Raw genomic sequence first — 27,629 nt, forward strand, 5'->3', positions numbered from 1 at the left:
TAGGATTTCTGAGGTTCTTAATCCTGTGTCTTTTCGTCTGACCCTCCCAGATTCTTTTTCCATACATAACGTATTCCATAGGTCATTGTTGCGGAGATACGTGGCACCTATGGTTCCATCTGTTGAGCCTCCTGCTCCGGTTTTAGTGGAGGGGGAATTGGAGTATATTGTGGAGAAGATTTTGGATTCTCGTGTTTCAAGACGGAAACTCCAGTATCTGGTTAAATGGAAGGGTTATGCTCAGGAAGATAATTCCTGGGTTTTTGCCTCTGATGTCCATGCTCCCGATCTTGTTCGTGCCTTTCATGTGGCTCATCCTGGTCGGCCTGGGGGCTCTGGTGAGGGTTCGGTGACCCCTCCTCAAGGGGGGGGTACTGTTGTGAATTCTGTGGCAGAGCTCCCTCCTGTGGTCACAAGTGGTACTTCGGCTGATTCTCTCTGGGAGCTTCCGTTTGAGGAGGAAAGTGGTACTGCGGCTTCTGAGTTTCCTCCCTCAGGTGATCTGGTGAGGTCGTTAGGTGCTTCTCTACTTAACTCCACCTAATGCTTTGATCCATGCTTCCTGTCAATGTTCCAGTGTTGGACTTGTTTTTCCCTGGATCATTCCTGTGGCCTGCTGCTCTGCATAGCTAAGTTCTTCTTTGCTATTTGTTTGCTATTTTTTTCTGTCCAGCTTGTCTAATTGTTTTGCTGGAAGCTCTGGGATGCAAAGGGTGTACCTCCGTGCCGTTAGTTCGGTACGGAGGGTCTTTTTGCCCCCTTTGCGTGGTTTTCTTTAGGGTTTTGTGTAGACCGCAAAGTTATCTTTCCTATCCTCCCTCTGTTAAGAAAGTCGGGCCTCACTTTGCTGAATCTATTTCATCCCTACGTTTGTCTTTTCATCTTAACTCACAGTCATTATATGTGGGGGGCTGCCTTTTCCTTTGGGGTATTTCTCTGAGGCAAGGTAGGCTTATTTTCTATCTTCAGGCTAGTTACTTTCTCAGGCTGTGCCGAGTTGCATAGGCAGAGTTAGGCGCAATCCACGGCTGCCTCTAGTGTTGTTTGGAGAGGATTAGGGATTGCGGTCTGCAGAGTTCCCACGTCTCAGAGCTCGTTCTATTATTTTGGGTTATTGTCAGATCACTGTATGTGCTCTGACCGCTATGTCCATTGTGATACTGAATTGCCTATCACAACACACCATCCACCATCTACACACCGGGAAGCCCTGGGGACATACTTAACCTGTGGAAAGGTATACCATCTAGCTGCCATAACATCACCCCAGTGGACCCCTCAAAGCAGCGTCGGTCACTTTGACCGAATACCACAGGTGGCATCACGAACATTTCCCCTTCAAAGACCTTTCCCTTTTACACGGACGTTCCAGGGCCATGGACTGGGTCAGCCACCGTGACATCCCCCTGTGAACCCGGTACCGAGTACCCCGCTGCCCTGATGGGGCGATCCACCATCATGTGTGATATGCCCCATACCCATGTATTTAATCCCATCATGGGCATGGGTGATACACCCCAGACCTGTGTATTTAATCCCATCATGCGGGATATGCCCCAGACCAGTGTATCTAAACCCATCTTGAAGGATACACCCCAGACCAGTGTATCTAATCACATCATGTGATACAATACACTGACCCCGGTATCTAGATATGCGGAGTGTAACCCACGCTGAAATTAGTTGTGCACGTGATACACTCCATGTATCTAACCCCAGCTTATGATACATCGATCAGCACTAACTAAAAGAATCATCGTTGCCATCCGCCCTCAGTGAATCTGTCTACTTGTCAGTATCACTCTGCAGTCACCAACAAAATGACTCCGCACTGTGATCCTAAATTTAACCCTTTCTTATCTTTCGGCAAACACCCAGAAGGGGAGGAGAGGAGTGACGTCACACACAGGTGATCAGACCCCGCCCACATTTACTGCAGTTTTAATATGAGCTAATTGTACAGTAGGTTTTCATGGCAAATATCAGCAGCTGCTCCCCCTAGTGTTTATTAGTGGAAATACCAAACATCACAATTCAGACCTGGCCACAAAAATGATCCTCATTATCACTGAACTTGGAATAAAACCAGGAGAACAAGTCTAGATGCGCCTTTTCTGGTAAACATGAATCACACATTTCTTCTTTCTTCATTCTGCTCTGAGCGATGGCATCTGCTGGTCTAAGAAAGGAGCTGACCTGCTCTATCTGTAAGGACATTTATACAGATCCCGTAACCCTGAGATGTGGACACAACTTCTGCTGGGATTGTATTGATGGAGTGCAGGATACAGAGGGCAGGTATGGAGATTATTCCTGTCCTGAATGTAGAGCAACATTTCACAAGCGGCCTCCACTACAGAAGAACATAACTCTGTGTAATGTCGTGAAGAATTTCCTTGCTACCCAGCCACATCAGGAGGAGATCACCGGGATCCGCTGCACTTACTGTGTGGACTCTCCTGTACCTGCTGCTAAATCCTGTCTCATGTGTGAGGCTTCTCTGTGTGAGAAACACCTGAAAGTTCACATAGAAACAGCAACAGATCACGTCCTAACAGAACCCAGCACTTCCCTGAAAAACAGAAAATGTTCCATCCATATGAAGATCCTGGAATATTACTGTATTGTGGACGCTGCTTGTATCTGTGTGTCCTGCAGTTTGGTTGGAGAACATCGGGGACACCGGGTGGAGATGCTGGAGGAGGCGTCAGAGAATAAAAAGGGTAAACTGAGACATATTTTACAGAAACTGATCACAAAGAGAATGAAGACCGAAGAAAGAGTCCGGAGCCTGAAGGAGCGGAGGAGAAAAGCTCAAGAAAAAGCATCTGGGGAAGCCGAGAGAGTCACTGCCGTGTTTATATACATCAGGACACAGGTGGACAACCTAGAGGAGAAGGTCCTGAGTGACATCAAAAGGCAGGAAGAGGAGGTGTCACTGCCACTGTCTGATGTGATCCAGAAGCTGGAAATAAAGAAGGACGAGCTGTCCAGGAAGATGAGGCACATTGAGGAGCTGTGTAACATGACGGATCCACTGACTGTCTTACAGGAACCAGACACCGGTGACTTGTGTGATCCTGAGGAGGAGGGAGGTGATGAGGACACAGGGGGACATGATGGAGGTGATGAGGACACAGGAGGACATGATGGAGGTGATGAGGACACAGGAGGACATAATGGAGGTGATCGGGGTGCGGAGCTGATCTCACACATGTTACACACATTATCTGCTATGATAAGAGATATAAATGTGACCTTCCAAGTTCAGGATCCTGCAGACATATTACTGGATGTAAACACGGCTGCTAATAATCTCCTTATATCAGACGACCTGAAAACTGCAACCTGGACACTAATAACAGAGAATCGTCCAGAAACAGCAGAGAGATTCCAGTATAATCAGGTGATGAGCGGAAGGAGATTTACCTCAGGACGACATTACTGGGATGTGGAGATCAGTAGATCTCTATTGTGGATGGTGGGGATGTGTTACCCCAGTATAGACAGGAGGGGGAGTCAGTCACAGATTGGAAATAATAACAAGTCCTGGGGTTTATATGAAGGGCTGTGGTATAATAATAATCAGTATTCAGTGAGACATGACAGTAAAGAGATCCCGTTACCTCACAAGATCTCCAGTGATAGAGTCAGGATATATGTGGATTATGAGGCCGGGCAGTTGTCCTTTTTTGAGCTGTGTGACCCCATCAGACACTTACACACCTTCACTGCCGCCTTCTCCGAGCCTCTACATGCTCTGTTATATGTATGTAATGGTTCTATAAAGATATCAGGGAGGAGCTTAAAGGAATCGTCATCACAGAAGAAATCTACGCAGCGACAGAGATTAAAAGATGATTGGTGGAGCAATCAGCCAGTGGGGAGCACCAGTGAGAGGGCCAACATCTAGGCTTTCTTTTCTTCAGAGAACCGACAAGAGAATTCTTCTTTTTTGTTTTTATTTTTATTTGTATTTTATATACAGTATATATATATTTTGTTGCTTTTCTACTCATAATTCTTTACTTCTCTCTCTATATTATGTTTGGTCATTTAATGCCCTCATAGAACGCTATATCTGATAGTCAATACAATTTCTGCAACAAATACCTGATCATATTTGCAGTCACAATTGCAGTCTGTCTTTCAACCACAAAATGGTTTTATTATGCCTCAGTTTTCCACTGGGTGCACACGGAGGACACATCGGGACGCCATCTGACACCACGGTCAGAGATTCCGGTGATGGTGGTGGCCTACGTCAGCGCAGTACAGGGCTGCCAGATGTAATTGCAGGGTGATGCTGGCACCCCACATCAGAGGAGCACACAGCTACTAAAACTACTGGAAAGGAATTCCACATATATAAAAACAGGCATGGCTCCTCCACTCACACCCTTCCTGAGGAAACCAAAAGGCAAAACGCGCGTCGGGGTGACTGGTGGTAAATATATTATCTTACTTTGATTTACTATCTTATTTCCTTTCCTTACCAGCCAAATTCATTATTTAAACATAAAAATCATTTCTTGCAACCCATGCAGTTATATATGTGCATTCTTAATAGCGCTTATTTATTCTATGCTGTAAATAATATATTCTACTTCACCAGCATTTTATTGCATATTTCATGACGGGCTGTTTTCTCCCTTTTTTGCATATTTAAAGCCACTAACACATTACTTATAACAACTAGCACCTTATAGGCTTTTGCACAGCAGATCAAGCTGTTGTATTGTAGATGGATACTATTTTCTCATGGCTTGGATTTACAATGATTGTGTTACAATTGTGTTTCTTTAGACTTTTATAAAATTCATTATTTACATACTTACATATATGTGTCTTTTCCAAGCAGTGGAGTATAGCTACCATCTTTATTTTGTATATATTTATATGTAATCTATAAATTTCTCCATTGGAGCCAGAGGCTTATTAACCTATTTTTAATCTGCCATTAATTTTTTATATGTAACTAAGATTCCACCTGTTTATTATCTGAATTGTATTTCTTTGTTTTATGTGTTTTTAGCATTTTTTTTAATTAATAAAGATTTGTTGTTTTTACTTTATTTTTTGGATGAATTCTGTACACTATAGAGTTACAGAGGAGAATGGAATGTTGTCATACTTGGTAAATTGTAAAGTTTATTATTTTTACAGGCACTTGGCAATTTTAACGGTATAATAAGATGAAACAACATTTATTGACATCTCTGAAATGGAAGAGATGATTTGTGGATGTGTTAGTGGCTAAAAGCTCCCATACAAATTAGACTAAACTTGTCTGAAACTGTTGGGGAACTGGCCAGGTTTGGCTGACATTCTAATGTATGTGGGAGTACCGGCCAACTGATGGCCTCGAGTGCTATCGATCAGGCATTGATCTCCCTGAGTTCAGACTTTAGTCTGCTGTGTGATTCCTATAAGTGTGTCCTAGAAGTGTGAAGAACCCCTTAATGACAGCCAATACGTCTTTTAACTGACCTGAGATATAAGAGACTAGCATCCACATACAGGTGACAATCCAGCAGCTGTCGGCTGTACACTATAGCTGACAACTTGCTGCATCAGCCATGGTCAGTGTTGTCACCGTCCATATCTGTTTAACCCCATAGATGCTCCTGTCAATAGTGACTACATCATATAAATGGTTAACAGAATGTGGGGGCTTCATCTTTATCCCAATTGGTGCCCTCAGATCATGATTGTGTGGTCCTGATGTTTGCGGTGGCAATTCATGACCAAATAGCGGCCTTAGAGTCTACCGGCTACAGTGACCTGTTCAGAAGTTAGAGACATTTAGATGGTAAAAAATGCACATTTTCATTTCTGTCATGCCACTTTGCATTAATTTCTGAAAATCACCTGAAGGGTTAATAAACTACCTGACTGCAGTTTTCAATATGTCAGGGGGTGCTGTTTATAAAATGGTATCACGTTTGGGGTTTTCCCAATATATGGGACCCCTAAAGGCACTTCAAACATGGATAGGTCCCTAAAAAAATAATTTTGTAAATTTTCTTGAAAAAATGAAAAATTACTGCTACATTTTGAAACCTCCTAAAAAGCTAACAAAATAAAACAACATTTCATAAATGGTGCTGATGTAAAGCCGACATGTGGGAAATGTTATTTATTAATGGTTTGCTGTGGTATGACCATCTGGATTAAAGGGATAATCGTTCAAAGTTTGAAAATTGTTAATTTTTTAAAATATTTCTCAAATTTCTGATATTTTTTATAAATGAACACAAAACATATCAACCTAAATTTACTATTATCATAAAGTATAATGTGTCACAAAAAAACAGTCTCAAAATCACTGGGATTTGTTGAAGCGTTCCAGAGTTATTACCACATAAAGTGACACTGGTCAGATTTCAAAAATTTGGCTCAGTCACTAAAGGGTTAATTTAGAATTAAAACCTGAAGGATGTATACAGACTATGCCCTGCTATCTGTCACCATCGCACTCTATCCAGCATGTCTATTCTTCCTACAAGTATGTTCATGCACCCAGCTCTCCAGCCTGCCCTCCTGCCTTGTCTGTCTATGAAGTGCACATAGTACATCACCCAAGTTTCCGCACAGACTTTCCTCTGCTCCTAGCATTCTCATGGTATGTTCATGCACCCAGCTCTCCAGCCTGCTCTCCTGCCTTGTCTGTCTAAGAAGTGCACATAGTTCATCCAACTTTCCACACAGACTTTCCTCTGCTCCTAGCATTCTCATGGTATGTTCATGCACTCAGCCTGAAGTCCTGCCTTGTCTGTCTATGAAGTGCACATAGTACATCACCCAACTTTCCACACAGACGTCCCTCTGCTCCTAGCATTCTCATTGTATCCCTTTCAGCTAACCCCAGCTTAACCTGTGTTATTTATTACCTTGGTTACTCTGGCTTGATTGTATGCATCTGGTCCACCCTTAATTCTCTGACCAAGATGAGCAGAGACCACTCCTGAATGCACTTAGTTGTACATATATTGCATAGTACAAGTCTGCAATGACTTTAGTCTGCTGTGTGATTCCTCTAAGTGTGTCCTAGAAGTGTGAAGATTAATTTAGAATTCAAACCAGAATTGAACCAGAAGGGAACTGAAGGTAACTGGCCAGTCACTGTAAACAATGTTTCTGTTTGTTTTCACTTTCACCCCTATAATTCTTCACTTTCTGCAAACTCCCCTAATCCCTACTCCTAGTAAAGAACTGTTCATCTCTTCCTCAATCCTCCCTATTAATCTCACCTCCTCCTCAGAACTGTTCCTTAACATACAATCCTTTGTCTCCAAGCACAGACATCCTCCTCATGCCCTCTCCTGCTCTCACCTGCTAACACTTTCGCTGCTCCTTCTCACTGCTGGCGACATCTCTCCAAATCCTGGTCCTCCTCACCACATCCCCACAGTCAGTTCTACCTCCCATACACGCTCTATCACAAATTTCCGTAACTTCTCTAACCTTATACCCATTCGCCCAGCCCCCACTTCCCCAGTCCCACTAACAGGAGCTCTGTGGAATGCTCGCTCTGTCTGCAACAAGCTTTCCTACATCCACAATCTTTTTGTTACTACCAAACTTTCCTTCCTCGCCATCACCGAAACCTGGCTCACCCCTTCTGACACAGCCTCTCCTGCTGCACTTTCCTATGGTGGCTTCCACCTTTCTCACACACCCCGCCCTAGCAGCAAGCATGGCGGAGGAGTTGGTTTTCTCCTGTCAGATAACTGCTCCTTCACCCCAATCCCACTGCCACCCTCTGTTACCCTCCCTTCCTTTGAGGTGCACTCTGTGCGCATCTATGCCCCCACCAACCTCCAACTGGCTGTCATTTACCGCCCCCCAGGGCCAGCCACCACCTTCTTTGACCACTTCACCACCTGGCTACTTCATTTCCCCACTATCATCATGGGCAACTTCAACATCCCCATTGACACTTCCCTCTCAGCTGCCACTTCTATCTCTCACTTCCTCCTTCGGCCTCACTCAATGGTCTTCTGCAGCCACTCACAAAGATGGTCACACATTGGACCTCATCTTCACCCGTCTCTGCTCCCTATCTAACCTCTCTAACTCACCTCTTCCTCTTTCTGACCACAATCTACTCACATTCTCTTCCCTCTCCACTCCTTGTCTACAATCCCCACCCCACAAACTCGCACACCCTCGCAGAAATCTTAAACACCTTGATCTACATTCACTCTCTGAATCTCTCCTCCCTCTCACAGACATAAGTTCCCTACGGAGCGGATGACGCTGCCGCTCTATATAACACCCCAATAGCTGCAGCTTTGGAATCTCTTGCCCCTCTCACACATACCAAAGCTCGCAAAATCAACAGACAGCCCTGGCACACCAGCCTGACCAAAGAACTGAGGCGAGCTTCCAGGGCTGCAGAGCGGAGAAGGAAAAGATCCCACTCCAACGAGCACTTTGTCGCGTTCAAACAGTCCCTCACTACTTTCAAGACCACACTTGCCACAGCTAAACAAACCTACTTCCCATCTCTCATATCCTCCCTGTCTCACAACCCTAAACAGTTATTCAACACCTTCAACTCTCTCCTCCGTCCCCCAGCACCTCCTCCCTCCCCACTCATCTCAGCTGAAGACTTTGCCTCATTTTTCAAGCAGAAGATTGAGAACATCAGAGACAGTTTTAGTCGACAACCCCCAGAGCCCTTCTTCCCAACTACCCAGCCCTCCACCTCCAAAACCAACTTCTCCACTGTTACAGAAGATCGATTCTCCGCTCTACTCTCAAGATCGCATCTCACCACCTGTGCACTTGACCCGATCCCTTCCCATTTCATCCCAAACCTCGCCACAGTCTTCATCCCAACTCTAACCCATCTCTTCAACCTATCAGTGTTTTCCCCTCAAGCTTTAAACATGCCTCAATCACACCTATCCTCAAAAAGCCCTCTCTTGACCCATCCTCTGTATCTAGCTATCGCCCTATATCACTTCTCCCCTATGCCTCAAAACTACTGGAACAACATGTCCATCTTGAACTGTACTCCCATCTATCTTCCTGCTCCCTTTTCAACTGCTTACAATCAGGCTTCCGGTCACACCACTCCACTGAAACTGCCCTAACTAAGGTCACCAATGACCTATTAACCACCAAGAGCAAGCAACACTACTCTATCCTCCTCCTCCTGGACCTGTCCTCTGCCTTTGACACAGTGGACCATTCCCTATTACTACAGACCCTCTCATCCCTTGGCATCACAGACTTGGCCCTATCCTGGATCTCGTCATACCTAACTGACCAAACATTCAGTGTCACACACCACCTCCTCACCTAGCCCCCTATCGGAGTCCGGCAAGGTTCAGTTCTAGGGCCCCTGCTCTTCTCCATTTACACTTTTGGCCTGGGACAGCTCATAGAATTTCACGGTTTTCAGTATCATCTCTATGCTGATGACACACAGATCTATATTTCTGGACCAGATATCACAACCCTACTAACCAGAATCCCTCAATGTTTATCCGCTATTTCATCCTCCTTCTCCGCTAGATTTCTAAAAACTTAACATGGACAAAACAGAATTCATTGTCTTTTCCCCATCTTACATGACCCCCCCAGCGAACCTATCCATTACAGTAACTGGCTGCCCACTCTCCCCAGTCTCACAAGCTCGCTGCCTCAGGGTAATCCTTGACACTGATCTCTCCTTCAAACCGCATATCCAAGCCCTTTCCACTTCCTGCCGCCTTCAACTCAAAAATATTTCACGGATCCGTACATTCCTAAACCAAGAATCTGCAAAAACCCTAGTCCATGCCCTCATCATCTCCCGCCTCGACTACTGTAACCTCCTGCTCTGTGGCCTCACCTTGAACACTCTCGCACCCCTCCAATCTATTCTAAATTCAGCTGCCCGACTAATCCACCTGTCCCCCCGCTATTCCCCGGCCTCTCCCCTCTGTCAATCCCTTCACTGGCTCCCCATTACCCAGAGACTCCAGTACAAAAGCCTAACCACGACATACAAAGCCTTCCACAACCTGTCTCCTCCATACATCTGTGACCTCGTCTCCCGGTACTTTCCTGCACGCAACCTCTGATCCTCACAAGATCTCCTTCTCTACTCCCCTCTTATCTCCTCTTCCCACAATCACATACAAGATTTCTCTCGCACACCACCCCTACTCTGGAACTCTCTACCACAACATATCAGACTCTCACCTACCATCGAAACCTTCAAATAGAACCTGAAGACCCACCTCTTCCGACAAGCCTACAACCTGCAGTAACCACGGATCAACCAAACCACTGCACGACCAGCTCTATCCTTACCTACTGTATCCTCACCCATCCCTTGTAGATTGTGAGCTCTCGCGGGCAGGGTTCTCTCTCCTCCTGTACCAGTTGTGACTTGTATTGTTCAAGATTATTGTACCTGTTTTTATTATGTATACCCCTCCTAACATGTAAAGCACCATGGAATAAATGGCGCTATAATAATAAATAATAATTATAATAGTCAAGCCATTGAGCCAACATGTCAGTCGGTGGCTTTCTCGTAGAGAACACAGGAGCCGAATGAGCTTTCCTATATTTGGTAGAGGCGGCTGAGATGGCTGTCAGCCAAACGATTGGTCAAAGCATTGTTCGGCTGACAACCATCAAATGTGTTTCAGGCTGTAATTTTCATTCTATCATTCATTCTTAGACCTCCTGATATGCACTTTATCTTGTTTTAGACCTTTATCCAGTGGTTGTGTCCCTCCCAGTAATACAGGCTGATTGTGAGGTCAGTGTGTCTAAAATGCTGCTGTCTTCTCCAGATCATATAAATCAGCACAGCTTCATTCCTGGAATGATTTCCCCTTCTATACAAAACCTATACCAGATACAAATTATTTTACATCCCATGATAGATCACTATTTCCTTGTGATGAGAGCCTCTTATGTCATGAAGTGTTTGACTTTTACCTACTGGAAGTTTTCAGTGTCTTCTCTCCTCTCTCTACACACTGATACTTTTTCTGGGTTATATACTCTGCGCGTTTCTCACACGCTTTACACTTTGATTCCATAGATCCTGTGTGATCTGCACTTCCTGAAAATCTGTTTTTTTTCCATCCCCCACCACCTATACCCTCTGTTCGGCCACGTACAATCTCCTCTCCGCACCTACTGCAATCTCTAACACTGAGAGGAGGTAGGAGAAGAGCAGAGAACAAAGTGCTGTCATCCAAGTCTTAAGCTACGTGAAAGCATCAGCTACGTGAAAGTATCAGACTTTACTGCAGAAAGCAATTCTAATGAAGAATTTTTGGTAAATATTTGTTTGTGCTAAATATAATGTGAGGCTTAATTTTAATAATTTTGGGTGGAAGTTGGTTAAAAATTAAATTCTATTGTTTGCATGTCTATGCCGATCACTGCATGTATAAATGACAATAACTTTATTTTACGGCATCTTGTGATTACAGAAATTAGAACATTATATTGGGGTTTTTAAGTTTGTTTCTAATTTTTCACATTTTTTTACCAATTTTTCTTGTGTTTCTCCAATCTAACATAAGGTTTTTGTTGTTTGGCTTTATTACCTTCAGCTGAATTCAGTCATCTGTATATCATGGTCCAAGTACGGACTGCTATGCGGAACTGGCCAGGGGTCTCCTGCCAAGAACTTGACAGCTTCATGTATGTTTGGGTCAGGAAACTCGCAGCCAGTCCATGTTTTCCAGGGTTGTCGAATATTGTTTTCATTAAAGCCTACTGGTTATGTGACCACATTGTACCAAGTGGTTACAGGATTTGTTCTCATCTTCTTTTCTTCAGGATCACACACTCCCAACTTCCTGCTTGAAAAAAGTTGGTATTCTGAAGATTGACAGTTCAGGCCAGCAGCTGAGAATTCCACGTTTTCATGTAAGTGAGGTGTTAAGTGCTATGGGTAGCAGAATGCACTTAACAGAACTCCGCCTTCTTGAGTTATTAATAGAGTTGAGCGACCTTGACCTTTTTAGAGTCGAGCCGGGTTTTGCGAAACCCGACTATCTCCAAAGTCGGGTCGAGTGAAATCGGCCGATTATGACGTAAAGTCGGGATCGACCGAAACACGAAACCCAATGCAAGTCAATGGGGCAGCATAGTCGGCAGTGAGTGGGGGCCAGGAAAACACCTAGAGTGCCCATTTTAATGTCAAAACCATCCATTCTTCTTAATGAAGCTTGTCAAGCGTAATTTACCTTATAATAATTGGAAGGCATTTGAAATTGGGGGTCATTTGGCTAAAGTTGTGGGGGGTAGGGCTGGTTCAAGTAATTAGTGGGCCCAGGAAATCTGGACCACGTCACGGCAGTGGAGCAGGGAGAGGTAAGTATTTCAACTTTGCAAGTGCTGTGAACCTGAGCAAGCAGGGGGGGCCCACTCGTTGGCATTGGCACTGGCACAGGGCCCCTCAAAGTACAGCGGTGTGTTTGCACGGCGGGGGCGCCTCCCACCGGCAGCAACACTTTTGCGTACTATGAGAGGCCCTGTGCCAGTGAAGTCGCCAACTAGTATTCCTCCCCCCACCTGATGAAGGAACCTGCACTTTCATCTGCACCTTCCTCTTTGTCCCCGTGTAAGGTGGTATGGTATGCGGGAAGAGCAACCTGACTTTCAGCAGGGTCACAATGTTGTTGTGTAGCGTGCACGGGGAATGTTGCGTTATGGGTCAATGTACCAGCAGACTCATCTATCACTGGCTGGGCAATGGGCACGATGAAGTGGAAACACAGATATAGGCCCAAAGAAGAAAGTGGGCTAAATGCAGTTCAAAATTGGTAACACAGGAATAACCAGGGGGCATTGCAGTGGAGGACAACTGGAATGAGAGGCTGACACAGAGAGTAGGGCCAAATCAGTAAGTAGTCGAAATGCAGTTCAAAATTGGCAACCGTAGTAAACAGGCGGCACAGCTTTGTTCAGTGGAGGAGAACAGCAAGGAGTGGCAGACACCGATAGTAGGCCCCAACCCAACTAGTAGGCCAAATGCAGTCTAACATTAACAACTACTTAACGAGAGCCTGAAAATGGAATTTCAGGACAGGAAACCAGGAGAACAGCAAGGAGTGGCAGACACCGATAGTAGGCCCCAAACCAACTAGTACGCCAAATGCAGTTGTTCCATTTAACCACAATTTAATGAGAGCCTGAAGATAGAAGCTCAGGAAAGGCAACCTGGGGAACACCTTGGAGTGTAACACACCATCTCTCTCCACCCCATACCCATTTTGTAGGCCTAATGCAGTGTACTTTTCTACAACTACTAAAGGAGAGTCGGAAGACCGAAGCAATGGCAAGGAAACCTGGGGAACACCTTGGAGTGTAACACACCATCTCTCTCCACCCCATACCCAATTTGTAGGCCTAATGCAGCCTACTTTCCGACACCTACTAAACGAGAGCATGAAGATCGAAGCTCAGGAAAGGCAACCTGGGGAACACCTTGGAGTGTAACACACCATCTCTCTCCACCCCATACCCATTTTTTAGGCCTAATGCAGTGTACTTTTCTACAACTACTAAACGAGAGTCGGAAGACCGAAGCAATGGCAAGGAAACCTGGGGAACACCTTGGAGTGTAACACACCATCTCTCTCCACCCCATACCCAATTTGTAGGCCTAATGCAGTGTAGTTTCCAACAACTACTAAACGAGAGCCGGAAGATCGAAGCTCAGGAAAGGCAACCTGGTGAACACCTTGGAGTGTAACACAACCTCTCTCTACACCCCATACCAAATTTGTAGGCCTAATGCAGCGTAGTTTCCAACAACTACTAAACGAGAGCCGGAAGATCGAAGCTCAGGAAAGGCAACCTGGGGAACACCTTGGAGTGTAACACAACCTCTCTCTACACCACGGAAGGGCTGATTCTTAGGAAGGAAGGCTGTTGGAAATAAGCATTGCGCGTCCGAGGGTGATTATATTCTTAGTAGGTATATACTCAAAAAAAAACAAAACGCAACAAGGATCCTTAAAATATAACTTTTAATATTTAAAGCTAAAAAAGTTTGTTCCAATATATGCAACAAAGGTATTACAAGTTATAACCCATGAAAGTCAGATACAAACTACCTTACCCTGTCTGGTAGCCTATTCTCAATCACTACCTGACAGCGGAGGTTGGCACCCTAAGTTTCTGCGGTAGGCGCCCCCGCTCCTCGACGACTGGCCCTAATAGCCCTAAATAGACCCTATATTCCCTAAAAAAGGCGTGTCAAATCTATCCACCCCAGAAAAAATGAAAGAAATATAAAAAATCAAAACACTACACAAATAAATTTTCTTGATCCGTCGAATCAGAGAGTCCCTTAAATAGGGATATTTGGAAATGTCACTGCCAAAGGGGTAGAAAAAACACCCATGTCTCTTTAATCCAGAAAGATATCAGCGGGCCACACCATCACATATATATACTTCAGGGTGATCATGTGCTTCTGTACATTCAATGATGTTTCCCAAAAAGGGAAACATCATTGAATGTACAGAAGCACATGATCACCCTGAAGTATATATATGTGATGGTGTGGCCCGCTGATATCTTTTTTTTCCCTTTTTGGGAAACATCATTGAATGTACAGAAGCACATGATCACCCTGAAGTATATATATGTGATGGTGTGGCCCGCTGATATCTTTCTGGATTAAAGAGACATGGGTGTTTTTTCTACCCCTTTGGCAGTGACATTTCCAAATATCCCTATTTAAGGGACTCTCTGATTCGACGGATCAAGAAAATTTATTTGTGTAGTGTTTTGATTTTTTATATTTCTTTCATTTTTTCTGGGGTGGATAGATTTGACACGCCTTTTTTAGGGAATATAGGGTCTATTTAGGGCTATTAGGGCCAGTCGTCGAGGAGCGGGGGCGCCTACCGCAGAAACTTAGGGTGCCAACCTCCGCTGTCAGGTAGTGATTGAGAATAGGCTACCAGACAGGGTAAGGTAGTTTGTATCTGACTTTCATGGGTTATAACTTGTAATACCTTTGTTGCATATATTGGAACAAACTTTTTTAGCTTTAAATATTAAAAGTTATATTTTAAGGATCCTTGTTGCGTTTTGTTTTTTTTTTGGTTGTTTTCTAGGATCCTGATACTATTTGCTTTGAGTGGTTCTTTTGTAGGTATATACTCACCCTCGGACGCGCCCTGCTTCTTTATTTGTAATGAATGTTTATTTGCAATGTGCTTTTGACTTACTCGATTATTTTTGTAATTATTGATTTTATTAATTTCATTGTTTAACATCTTCTTGGCAATAATATAAAGAAGACGCGACAGGACAACAGTCGGTGGATGCCATATCTGTGTTTTCAATTAAAAAAACCTTTCAGTTAACTTCTTGCAGGAGAAAGTAATTGTAGCTGGTGGACCTTTTTAGTACAGTTCCAGATTTTTGTTGTGTGTTTGTTTTTAATGTTAAAATGTCTGCATTTGAGATCTCACCAGTATCTTCTTTTTTATAATCAAAATAATTATTTTTTTATTTTAAGATGTTGGTTCAAGGGGTACACGGGCAGCAGTAGACAGGTCAGTGGAGGCCTAGTGGAATGAGTGACGGCAGACAGGCATCAAAGGCCTAACATTGGGCTGGCTGTAGGCAAGTTAAAATTGGTTCCAGGGGAACACGGCCATCAGTGGCCTGGTCAGTGTAGTTGTAGTTGAAAGAACGGGACGCAGACAGGCTTCGAAGGCCTACCATAATAACATTGGGCTGGCTGTAGGTAAGTAAAAATTCGTTCCAGGGGTACATGGGCAGCAGTGTATGGTCAGTGGAAGTCTAGTGGAAGGAGTGACGGCAGACAGGCTTCGAAGGCCTAACATAATAACATTGGGCTTGCTGTAGGCAAGTTAAAATTGGTTCCAGGGGAACACGGGCAGCAGTGGTCTGGTCAGTGGAAGTCTAGTGGAAGGAGTGACGGCAGACAGGCTTCGAAGGCCTAACATAACCAAATTTGGCTGGCTGTAGGCACTTTTAAATTGGTTCCAGGGGTACACGGGCAGCAGTGGTCTGGTCAGTGTAGTAGTAGTTGAAAGGAGTGACCGCAGACAGGCTTCGAAGGCCTAACATAACAAAATTGGGCTGGCTGTAGGCACTTTTAAATTGGTTCCAGGGGTACACGGGCAGCAGTGGTCTGGTCAGTGGAAGTCTAGTGGAAGGAGTGACGGCAGACAGGCTTCGAAGGCCTAACATAACAAAATTGGGCTGGCTGTAGGCACTTTTCAATTGGTTCCAGGGTTACACGGGCAGCAGTGGTCTGGTCAGTGGAAGTCTAGTGGAAGGAGTGACGGCAGACAGGCTTCGAAGGCCTAACATAACAAAATTGGGCTGGCTGTAGGCACTTTTAAATTGGTTCCAGGGGTACACGGGCAGCAGTGGTCTGGTCAGTGTAGTAGTAGCTGAAAGGAGTGACCGCAGACAGGCTTCGAAGGCCTAACATAACAAAATTGGGCTGGCTGTAGGCACTTTTAAATTGGTTCCAGGGGTACACGGGCAGCAGTGGTCTGGTCAGTGGAAGTCTAGTGGAAGGAGTGACGGCAGACAGGCTTCGAAGGCCTAACATAACAAAATTGGGCTGGCTGTAGGCACTTTTCAATTGGTTCCAGGGGTACACGGGCAGCAGTGGTCTGGTAAGTGGAAGTCTAGTGGAAGGAGTGACAGCAGACAGGCTTCGAAGGCCTAACATAACAAAATTGGGCTGGCTGTAGGCACTTTTCAATTGGTTCCAGGGGTACACGGGCAGCAGTGGTCTGGTCAGTGGAAGTCTAGTGGAAGGAGTGACGGCAGACAGGCTTCGAAGGCCTAACATAACAAAATTGGGTTGGCTGTAGGCACTTTTCAATTGGTTCCAGGGTTACACGGGCAGCAGTGGTCTGGTCAGTGGAAGTCTAGTGGAAGGAGTGACGGCAGACAGGCTTCGAAGGCCTAACATAACAAAATTGGGCTGGCTGTAGGCACTTTTCAATTGGTTCCAGGGGTACACGGGCAGCAGTGGTCTGGTCAGTGTAGTAGTAGTTGAAAGGAGTGACGGCAGACAGGCTTCGAAGGCCTAACATAACACAATTGGGCTGGCTGTAGGCACTTTTAAATTGGTTCCAGGGTAACACGGCCAGCAGTGGCCTGGTCAGTGTAGTAGTTGTAGAAAGAACGGACCGCAGACAGGCTTCGAAGGCCTAACATAAGAAAAATGTCTAAACAATGGTATTGTCAGTGTCAGGCATTGAAGGATGTCAGCGCATAGACTACACATTGGTGAAGCTGTGAGAGATAATTTTGCTAGTGGTAGAGCACTATTTGAGCTGGGGGGGGAACTGTCTTGTGGCCGGCGGTACAGGCACAGGGCCCCTCATATTACAACGGTGTGTCTGACGTTGGGTGCGCACCACCACCGCCAGAGACACTTTATTGTACTATGAGGGACCCAGTGGCAGTGCCGTCGACCAAAAGCGGCCACACCCACCTCTTCAGACAAACAGCACTCTCAAGGGTCCAAGCGCAAAGTGGCGATACCACGGCCCCGTGTGGGGAGTTTGGCCATTTAGTGAGGTGGAAACATGTCGTATGCTGGACAATCAGGTGCAGAAAATTACGAGATTGGAAAAGTCATTCAGAAAAGTCCACAGGCAAGACCTTTTCATAGGAAAGCTAGGTGTCAGCCGGGCAGGGTGGGGCAAAAGATTTTGAAATCCAGTTGTGGTTCATTTTAATGAAGGTTAGATCATCTACATTTTGGGTAGCCAGACGAGTCCTTTTTTCTGTTAGTATTGAACCTGCAGCACTGAATACTCTTTCTGATAGGACACTAGCTGCCGGGCAAGCAAGCTCCTGCAATGCATATTCTGCCAATTCTGGCCAGGTGTCTAATTTGGATGCCCAGTAATCAAATGGGAATGACGGTTGAGGGAGAACGTCGATAAGGGATGAAAAATAGTTTGTAACCATACTGGACAAATGTTGTCTCCTGTCACTTTGAATTGATGCTGCAGTACCTGTCCTGTCTGCGGTCATAGCAAAATCACTCCACAACCTCGTCAGAAAACCCCTCTGGCCAACGCCACTTCTGATTTCTGCCCCTCTAACACCTCTGGTCTGCTGGCCCCTGGAGCTCGTGTGAGAACGATCACGGGCGCTGTGTGCAGGGAATGCCAGAAGCAAACGGTCAACAAGAGTTGATTGTTTTGTTGCTAATATTAGTTCCAAGTTCTCATGTGGCATAATATTTTGCAATTTGCCTTTATAGCGAGGATCAAGGAGGCAGGCCAACCAGTAATCGTCATCGTTCATCATTTTTGTAATGCGTGTGTCCCTTTTGAGGATACGCAAGGCATAATCCGCCATGTGGGCCAAAGTTCCAGTTGTCAAATCTGCGGTTGTGCTTGGTTGAGGGGCAGTTGCAGGCAAATCTACGTCACTTGTGTCCCTCAAAAAACCAGAACCCGGCCTTGCCACGCCACCAATTTCCAGTGCCCCCGTGAAAGCTTCCTCATTAAAAATATACTCATCCCCATCATCCTCCTCATCCTCCACCTCCTCTTCGCCCAGTACCTCGTCATGTACACTGCCCTGACGAGACAATCGCTGACTGTCATCAAGGCTTTCCTCTTCCTCTGGTGCAGACGCCTGATCCTTTATGTGCGTCAAACTTTGCATCAGCAGACGCATTAGGGGGATGCTCATGCTTATTATGGCGTTGTCTGCACTAACCAGCCGTGTGCATTCCTCAAAACACTGAAGGACTTGACACATGTCTTGAATCTTCGACCACTGCACACCTGACAACTCCATGTCTGCCATCCTACTGCCTGCCCGTGTATGTGTATCCTCCCACAAAAACATAACAGCCCGCCTCTGTTCGCACAGTCTCTGAAGCATGTGCAGTGTTGAGTTCCACCTTGTTGCAACGTCTATGATTAGGCGATGCTGGGGAAGGTTCAAAGAACGCTGATAGGTCTGCATACGGCTGGAGTGTACAGGCGAACGGCGGATATGTGCGCAAAGTCCACGCACTTTGAGGAGCAGGTCGGATAACCCCGGATAACTTTTCAGGAAGCACTGCACCACCAGGTTTAAGGTGTGAGCCAGGCAAGGAATGTGTTTCAGTTGGGAAAGGGAGATGGCAGCCATGAAATTCCTTCCGTTATCACTCACTACCTTGCCTGCCTCAAGATCTACAGTGCCCAGCCACGACTGCGTTTCTTGCTGCAAGAACTCGGACAGAACTTCCGCGGTGTGTCTGTTGTCGCCCAAACACTTCATAGCCAATACAGCCTGCTGACGTTTGCCAGTAGCTGCCCCATAATGGGAGACCTGGTGTGCAACAGTGGCAGGTGCGGATGGAGTGGTTGTGCGACTGCGGTCTGTGGACGAGCTCTTGCTTCTGCAGGAGGACGAGGAGGAGGAGGAGGAGGAGGGGGTGCGAACGGCTACAGCCAACTGTTTCCTAGACCGTGGGCTAGGCAGAACTGTCCCAAACTTGCTGTCCCCTGTGGACCCTGAATCCACCACATTTACCCAGTGTGCCGTGATGGACACGTAACGTCCCTGGCCATGCCTACTGGTCCATGCATCTGTTGTCAGGTGCACGTTTGTGCTCACAGATTGCCTGAGTGCATGGACGATGCGCTCTTTAACATGCTGGTGGAGGGCTGGGATGGCTTTTCTGGAAAAAAAGTGTCGACTGGGTAGCTCGTAGCGTGGTACAGCGTAGTCCATCAGGTCTTTGAAAGCTTCGCTTTCAACTAACCGGTAGGGCATCATCTCTAACGAGATTAGTCTAGCTATGTGGGCGTTCAAACCCTGTGTACGCGGATGCGAGGCTAAGTACTTCCTTTTTCTAACCATAGTCTCATGTAGGGTGAGCTGGACTGGAGAGCTGGAGATCGTGGAACTAGCGGGGGTGCCGGTGGACATGGCAGACTGAGAGACGGTGGGAGATGGTATTGTTGCCGCCGGTGCCCTACATGCAGTGTTTCCTACTACGAAACTGGTGATTCCCTGACCCTGACTGCTTTGGCCTGGCAAAGAAACCTGCACAGATACAGCAGGTGGTGCGCTAAATGGTGGCCCTACACTGCCGGAAGGGATGTTGCGTTGATGACTAGCTTCATTGGCCGAGGGTGCAACAACCTTAAGGGACGTTTGGTAGTTAGTCCAAGCTTGCAAATGCATGGTGGTTAAATGTCTATGCATGCAACTTGTATTGAGACTTTTCAGATTCTGACCTCTGCTTAAGGAAGTAGAACATTTTTGACAGATGACTTTGCGCTGATCAATTGGATGTTGTTTAAAAAAATGCCAGACTGCACTCTTTCTAGCATCGGATACCTTTTCAGGCATTGCAGACTGAGCTTTAACCGGATGGCCACGCTGTCCTCCAACAGGTTTTGGCTTTGCCACGCGTTTTGGGCAAGATACGGGCCCGTCAGATGGAACCAGTGGCGATGTTGATGCCTGCTGCGGCCCCTCCTCCTCCTCTGCTTCAGAACTGCTGCCGCCTGCACCCTGTTCCCCCAATGGCTGCCAATCTGGGTCAAGAACTGGGTCATCTAATAACTCTTCTTGTAGCTCCTGCGCAACTTCGTCTGTGTCACCGTGTCGTTCGGTGGTATAGCGTTCGTGATGGGGCAACATAGTCTCATCAGGGTCTGATTCTTGATCATTACCCTGCGAGGGCAAGGTTGTGGTCTTAGTCAAAGGACAAGCATAGTAGTCTGGCTGTGGCTGTGCATCAGTGCACTCCATGTCAGAATCTACTTGTAATGGGCATGGCCTGTTAACTGTTTCACTTTCTAAGCCAGGGACGGTATGTGTAAAGAGCTCCATGGAGTAACCCGTTGTGTCGCCTGCTGCATTTTTCTCTGTAGTTGTTTTTGCTGAAGAGGACAAGGAAGTGACTTGTCCCTGACCGTGAACATCCACTAACGACGCGCTGCTTTTACATTTACCAGTTTCACGAGAGGAGGCAAAAGAGCTAGAGGCTGAGTCAGCAAGATAAGCCAAAACTTGCTCTTGCTGCTCCGGCTTTAAAAGCGGTTTTCCTAATCCCAGAAAAGGGAGCGTTCGAGGCCTTGTGTAGCCAGACGACGAACCTGGCTCCACAGCTCCAGACTTAGGTGCAATATTTTTTTTCCCACGACCACCTGATGCTCCACCACTACCACTACCCTCATTACCAGCTGACAATGAACGCCCCCGGCCACGACCTCTTCCACTAGACTTCCTCATTGTTTTAAAAACGTAACCAAACTAACGGTATTTGTTGCAGTCACACAACTTACACGGTGAGCTATAACTTCAGTATGATTTAGCTACCCCTTTACAGGTTGGTGAGACCACAGCGAAAATCAGGCCCAATGTTACACACTCTGTTTTTGGTGGCTGCAAATGAGAGAGATGCCACACACGCAGGACTGTCACTGAAGCACAAATGTTAATATTAATGTCCCACTATTTATTTTTTTTATTTTTTTTTTTTTCAGGAAGACTTTAGAAACCAAAAAAAAAAAAAAAAAAGATTTTTGCAGGGAGAATTTAGAAAACAAATGTAACAAACTATAGGCTTTCTATGGCCCACTGAGTGAGAGATGACGCACACAGGAATCAGGAGTGGCACAGAAGCCCAGAGGCCAATATTTTTCTACCAATGATTGATGTAGTTATTTTCTCTGGTAGATTTTGGAACACAAATCAAGAAAAAAAAATAGGCTTTCTATGGACCACAATTGGAGAGAGAGACAGAGAGAGAGAGAGATGGCACACCCAGGAGTCAAGACTGGCACACAAGCATAAAGGCCAATATTAATCTCCCACGGTTTTTTTTTTGTTTGTTTTTTTTTTTTTTTTTTCAGGGAGACTTTAGAAAAAAAAAATTTAAAAAAAATATGATTTTATCAGGAAGAATTTAGAAACCAAATAAAATAAAATGATTTTTTCAGGGAGAATTTAGAAAACAAATAAAACCAAAAATAGGCTTTCTATGGCCCACTGAGTGAGAGATGACGCACACAGGAGTCAGGAGTGGCACACAAGCCCAGAGGCCAATATTTTTCTACCAATGATTGATGTAGTTATTTTCTCTGGTAGATTTTGGAACCCAAATCAAGGGAAAAAAAATATAGGCTTTCTATGGACCACAATTGGAGAGAGAGAGAGAGATGGCACACCCAGGAGTCAAGACTGGCACACAAGCAGAAAGGCGAATATTAATCTCCCACTGTTTTTTTTTTTTTTTTTTTTTTTTTCAGGGAGACTTTAGAAAAAAAAATAATAAAAAAAATATGATTTTATCAGGAAGAATTTAGAAACCAAATAAAATAAAATGATTTTTTCAGGGAGAATTTAGAAAACAAATAAAACCAAAAATAGGCTTTCTATGGCCCACTGACTGAGAGAGAGAGATGGCACGCTCAGGACTGGCACAGATGGCACGCTCAGGACTGGCACAGAAGCCCAGAGGCCAATATTAATCTCCCTTTTTTTTCAGGGAGAATTTATAAAACCAAAAAAAAAATAAAATAGGCTTTCGATGGCCCACTATTTGTGAGAGAGATGGCACGCTCAGGACTGGCACAGATGGCACGGTCAGGACTGGCACAGAAGCCCAGAGGCCAATATTAATCTCCCTTTTTTTCTGGGAGAATTTATAAAACCCAAAAAAAAATTAAATAGGCTTTCTATGGCCCACTATTTGTGAGAGAGATGGCACGCTCAGGACTGGCACAGATGGCACGCTCACAACTGGCACACAAGCCCAGAGGCCAATATTAATCTCCCTTTTTTTCAGGGAGAATTTCTAAAACCAAAAAAAAAAAAAAAATTGGCTTTCTATGGCCCACTATTTGTGAGAGAGATGGCACGCTCAGGGCTGGCACAGATGGCACGCTCAGGACTGGCACACAAGCCCAGAGGCCAATATCAATCTCCCTTTTTTTCAGGGAGAATTTAGAAAACCCAAAAACAAATTAAATAGGCTTTCTATGGCCCACTATTTGTGAGAGAGATGGCACGCTCAGGACTGGCACAGATGGCACGCTCACAACTGGCACACAAGCCCAGAGGCCAATATTAATCTCCCTTTTTTTTCAGGGAGAATTTATAAAACAACAAAAAAAATAAAATAGGCTTTCTATGGCCCACTTTTTGAGAGAGAGATGGCACACTCAGGACTGGCACACAAGCCCAAAGGCCAATATTAATCTCCCACTGTATTTTTATCAGGGAGAATTTATACACCCCACAAAAAAAAATACAGAAAAATGAAAAGGCTTTCTATGGCCCACTATGTGAGAGAGATGGCACACACAGGGATGGCACTCTAGCAGAAATGCCAAATTGCCAATCTTAATCTCCCACCAAAAAAAAAAAAAAAAAAACAGGGACTGTCCTACAATTACTATCTCCCTGCCTGCAGTAATCTCAGCCAGGTATGGCAGGCAGCTACTATCTCCCTGCCTGCAGTAATCTCAGCCAGGTATGGCAGGCAGCAATAAGGAGTGGACTGATGCACAAATGAAATAAAAAGTGTGGACAAACAAAAAAGATAGCTGTGCAGAAAGGAAGGAACAAGAGGATTTGTGCTTTGAAAAAAGCAGTTGGTTTGCACAGCGGCGTACACACACCAATGCAGCTATCAGGGAGCCTTCTAGGGCAGCCCAATGAGCTACAGCGCTGAGGAAAAAAAAAAAAAAATTAACTTCCACTGTCCCTGCACACCGAAGGTGGTGTTGGACAGTGCAAATCGCTGCAGCACAAGCGGTTTTGTAGTTAATGGACCCTGCCTAACGCTATCCCTGCTTCTGACGAAGCAGCAGCAACCTCTCCCTAAGCTCAGATCAGCAGCAGTAAGATGGCGGTCGGCGGGAACGCCTCTTTATAGCCCCTGTGACGTCGCAGACAGCAAGCCAATCACTGCAATGCCCTTCTCTAAGATGGTGGGGACCAGGACCTATGTCATCACGCTGCCCACACTCTGCGTTTACCTTCATTGGCTGAGAAATGGCGCTTTTCGCGTCATTGAAACGCGACTTTGGCGCGAAAGTCGCGTACCGCATGGCCGACCCCGCACAGGGGTCGGATCGGGTTTCATGAAACCCCGACTTAGCCAAAAGTCGGCGACTTTTGAAAATGTTCGACCCGTTTCGCTCAACCCTAGTTATTAACATTCTTGGCGCCTCCTTCCCTCTATTTATCGATAGCTGACGTACAACTGAATTCAGGAACCATCCAGGGAATCACTGTCTGTACAGATCAGGCCTTTCTTGACTAAAAGGTCAAAAATCACCAACGAAAAAGGGTGAGGGCACGGGGAAATGTAAAATTTCATGAATTAAGTAACTATTTGGAATATTTTTTTGTATCATGTACTTAATCAAGAGAAAGTGCAATGAAGAAATGTCATGCAGCTGCAGTGCAATACAGTGCAACTAACACCCAGGGGAGTTTAATAGGGATGCGAGACTGCACACACTGAGCAGCTGAACAGATGCCACCTAGTGGCAAGAGAGTAGTCAGAAAAAGCCGAGTCAGGACACAAGATAACACATCGGTACAAAAAGGATTAAACAGAAAGGATAGTCAGGACATAGCAGGAGATCAGTAAACCAGAGCGAGCAAAATACGGTACAATAGGGACAAATCAAGACAGAGTCAATAACCAAGCCAGGAGATCAGCATCAGAGAATCAATCAGAACAGACAAACGCAGGGAAAGGGCAGACAGAGGGGGATTAAAGACACAGGACAAGTCAGGGTTTTAACAGCAGGACAAACCAAGGGTTTCTAGAGTCAGGTTCACAGGCCGAAGACAGAACTATAACTGACACTGCCAGCAAGATTCATGGGAGCTAAATAGCAAACCCGAACCCAGAATGAGGCAGAGCAAAGTTAACCCTTGATATGATCCGTCCAAAAAAGGGCAGACACTAATAAACCCTGAAACGGATCATGACAAGAAGAAAGTCTAAGATTCCTGGGGAGATGCAAAAATGTATTTTACATTACAGGGAGCATGAATGTGAAAAGCTTGGAACTCAATGTTGTTACTAATGATGGATCCTTTACTAATGTATAATGACGTGTAGGAAATATTTATCCCTTGGGGCCGGGTCTATAATCTATAAGCCTACAGTAGTATAGTGGCAAGAGCCTTATATATGTGACTGCCCCTCCATTGTAGAGTCACCATTATATAATCTGTCCCAGTTGTGATACAATAGGGACCATGATTACTGGGTCACTGGTTACGGCCACCGTGGTGACATCCCAGAGCCTCATGTGTGACCGATCTTCACCGATAATCACCTCTGTGATTCCAGTACGAGGTTTGAAAATATCACCATCATCCGCCATGCTGTGAACAGTTATATTGTGATTGTGTCATTAACCCTTACAGATCAATGATTGATTTATCGTTAATTTGATTAATATGCAATAAAAGCCATCGATGAGAAAACGCGGTGCCTGAGGTTCTGATGAGCGGTTTAGGGTCTGTGTGACGTTTAGTCTTTGTGGAACGTGAAGTTCTGCAACTTTTTGGGACTTTCTGTATTCATTCTTCACCATTTTCCATATATTTCTTTGTTGCCAATAGTTGAATATATTTCTATTTTCTAAATTTCCTACAGAACAGTCTACAGGACGACAATCCGTGAAGCCCATGGTGACGAGTTGTGATTTCTGTGTCCACACAAAGATGCTGATGGATCCCCCCCAAAATTTCACAACACTACACGATTTTTGCATTTATACTGCAACTTGTGAAAGTGTGGCGTCCTCCAAGGTATCACAAGTAGCACTTGTGGTGTTGCTCCATAATATTTTCAACTCTTAAGTAATTTTTTTTGAGCAGCTTCCTAATCAGAGCACAAATTGGCGTGGTCTTGCTCTGCGGTGTAAATTATACCTTGCATGATAAAGGATATGTCATACTGATACCATGATGATCTATGGGTACAAAACAAACATATTAACGATTGTTCTGTGAGTATAGAATTGCACCATGTCTGGGGCCTCTTGTGCTGTCTGGGGCCCCATGTGCTGTCTCTGCCCTCATGTGCACTGCCTGGGGCCCCTGTGTGCTGCTTGGGGCCCATTTGCACTAACTGGGGCCCCATTATTAAGTGTATCACTCAGTGGTTCTCAAAAGCGTGAAAAATCTGATGTAAAGCAGCTGGGGTATATTCTGGCCTTGGAGGGGTATAATCTGGCCTAGGCCAATTTATACCCCAGGGTATAGTGTGCTGCCTGGGGCCCCGTTCGCTGTCTCTGCCCGTGTGCTGCCTGGATCCCCTGTGCACTGCCTGGGGCCCCTGTATGCTGTGTGGGGTCCCGTTTGCTGTCTCTGCCCTCCATGTGCTACCAGGGGCCCCGGTCACTGTCTCTGCCTCCCTGTGTGCTGCCTGAGGCCCCCACATGCTGCCTGTGGCCCGCTTGCTGACTGGGGCCCCGTTATTGAGTATATCACTCAGTGGTACTCAAAAGCCTGTAAAATCTGATCTACAGCAGCTGGGCTATATTCTGACCTGGAGGGGTATAATCTTGCCTAGGCCACTTTAACCCCGGGTATATTCTAGGTGGAGGGGTTAATCTGGCCTGTTACATCAGCACAAAAATAGAAGTGACAAATAATAAAATTATCATTTTTATTTAGAAAAATCAATTTAATAATGGAAATAATGGAAGGCTGAAGCTCCTATATATTGGTAGCAGATATACGATAGCAGGATAGTAATAAGGGGCCATTTCCAGGGGACACAGGAAGTAGAGCGCGTCCCATAGAAATGCTGTGTAAACTGTATATTGTAAACACGTGGTGAGACCTGCTAAGAGGCAGCACAAAAAGGGTTAATCTTCACCTCGTAGACTTGATCATGTGACTCAGCTCTGCAGAAGCTTCTGGAACAAATGCTCCTAGGCAGTCAGCCAATGACCGCAGCTGTAAGAGTCACATGAGAGTGGGAGGAGCTAATTCCTGTGAGGTAGTTAAGACTTGAAGGTCAGACATTTTGTGAGGAGCGAGATGAGGAAGCCATTTTGTAGGAAGAGGAGTTTCCTCCCCTGGACTAGAAGGGACTAATAAAATATGAGGCGAATGGCTTCACATTAGGACAAGTCCTAGTGCGCCTCCTGAGGAAAGACGACCTCAGGGCAGAATCATTGCATATAGCTGAGGAAGAACGAGATCTGCCTGTCCGCAGGTACAAGTCCGTCTTCAGCTGTGAGTGCGAACCTGACACTAATTCTACCGTTCGTCTATAATTACTTGCCCCATTATCATCAGTAACAAGACCGTTCTGTTAGAGTTCATACGGCTTCTTCATGTTTGGGGAATACACAAACTACTATCACCACCATCATCCTCTACTTAAAGAGGCGGCTGCTGTGCGATCCTGATATTGTGGAGCTTTGTGTGCGTGTAATTTGTGAGGTGAAGAGGCTCATGGTGACAGAAAGCATGGCCGCCGGGAGGTACATTATAAAGAGCCAGGAGTGTCACCCTCTGCCCTACACCACATGAGGTTACCACAGAAGTGGCGTCACGAGCGGGATATTACCTCCGTACATTATATACACTGAAGATTGAGTTATCGTATACTGTGGATGTTGAAGGAAGCTGAT

General features: G+C 45.4%; 1 protein-coding gene and 1 long non-coding RNA gene across 2 annotated transcripts; both read left to right on the plus strand.

Annotated features, from left to right (window-relative positions):
• Window positions 1-1,768: 1,768 nt before the first annotated feature.
• On the plus strand, window positions 1,769-5,013 carry LOC138675075 (E3 ubiquitin/ISG15 ligase TRIM25-like). Its single transcript, XM_069763049.1, has one exon. It carries the CDS (start codon window positions 2,165-2,167, stop codon window positions 3,911-3,913), a length of 1,749 nt encoding a protein of 582 aa, XP_069619150.1. The 5' UTR covers window positions 1,769-2,164; the 3' UTR covers window positions 3,914-5,013.
• Window positions 5,014-10,111: 5,098 nt separating this feature from the next.
• LOC138675083 (uncharacterized) lies at window positions 10,112-25,922 on the plus strand. The gene is made up of 3 exons (XR_011320639.1): window positions 10,112-11,296; window positions 11,806-11,895; window positions 25,637-25,922. It is a non-coding gene; the product is annotated as an uncharacterized lncRNA (long non-coding RNA).
• The last annotated feature ends 1,707 nt before the right edge of the window (window positions 25,923-27,629 follow it).

This window comes from Ranitomeya imitator, chromosome 4 (assembly GCF_032444005.1).
Source record: "Ranitomeya imitator isolate aRanImi1 chromosome 4, aRanImi1.pri, whole genome shotgun sequence".
Lineage (NCBI taxonomy): Eukaryota > Metazoa > Chordata > Amphibia > Anura > Dendrobatidae > Ranitomeya > Ranitomeya imitator.

Excerpts from the sequence above, each read along its gene's own strand:
- LOC138675075 (XM_069763049.1), top strand. The coding sequence starts at position 2,165 with ATGGCATCTGCTGGTCTAAGAAAGGAGCTGACCTGCTCTATCTGTAAG.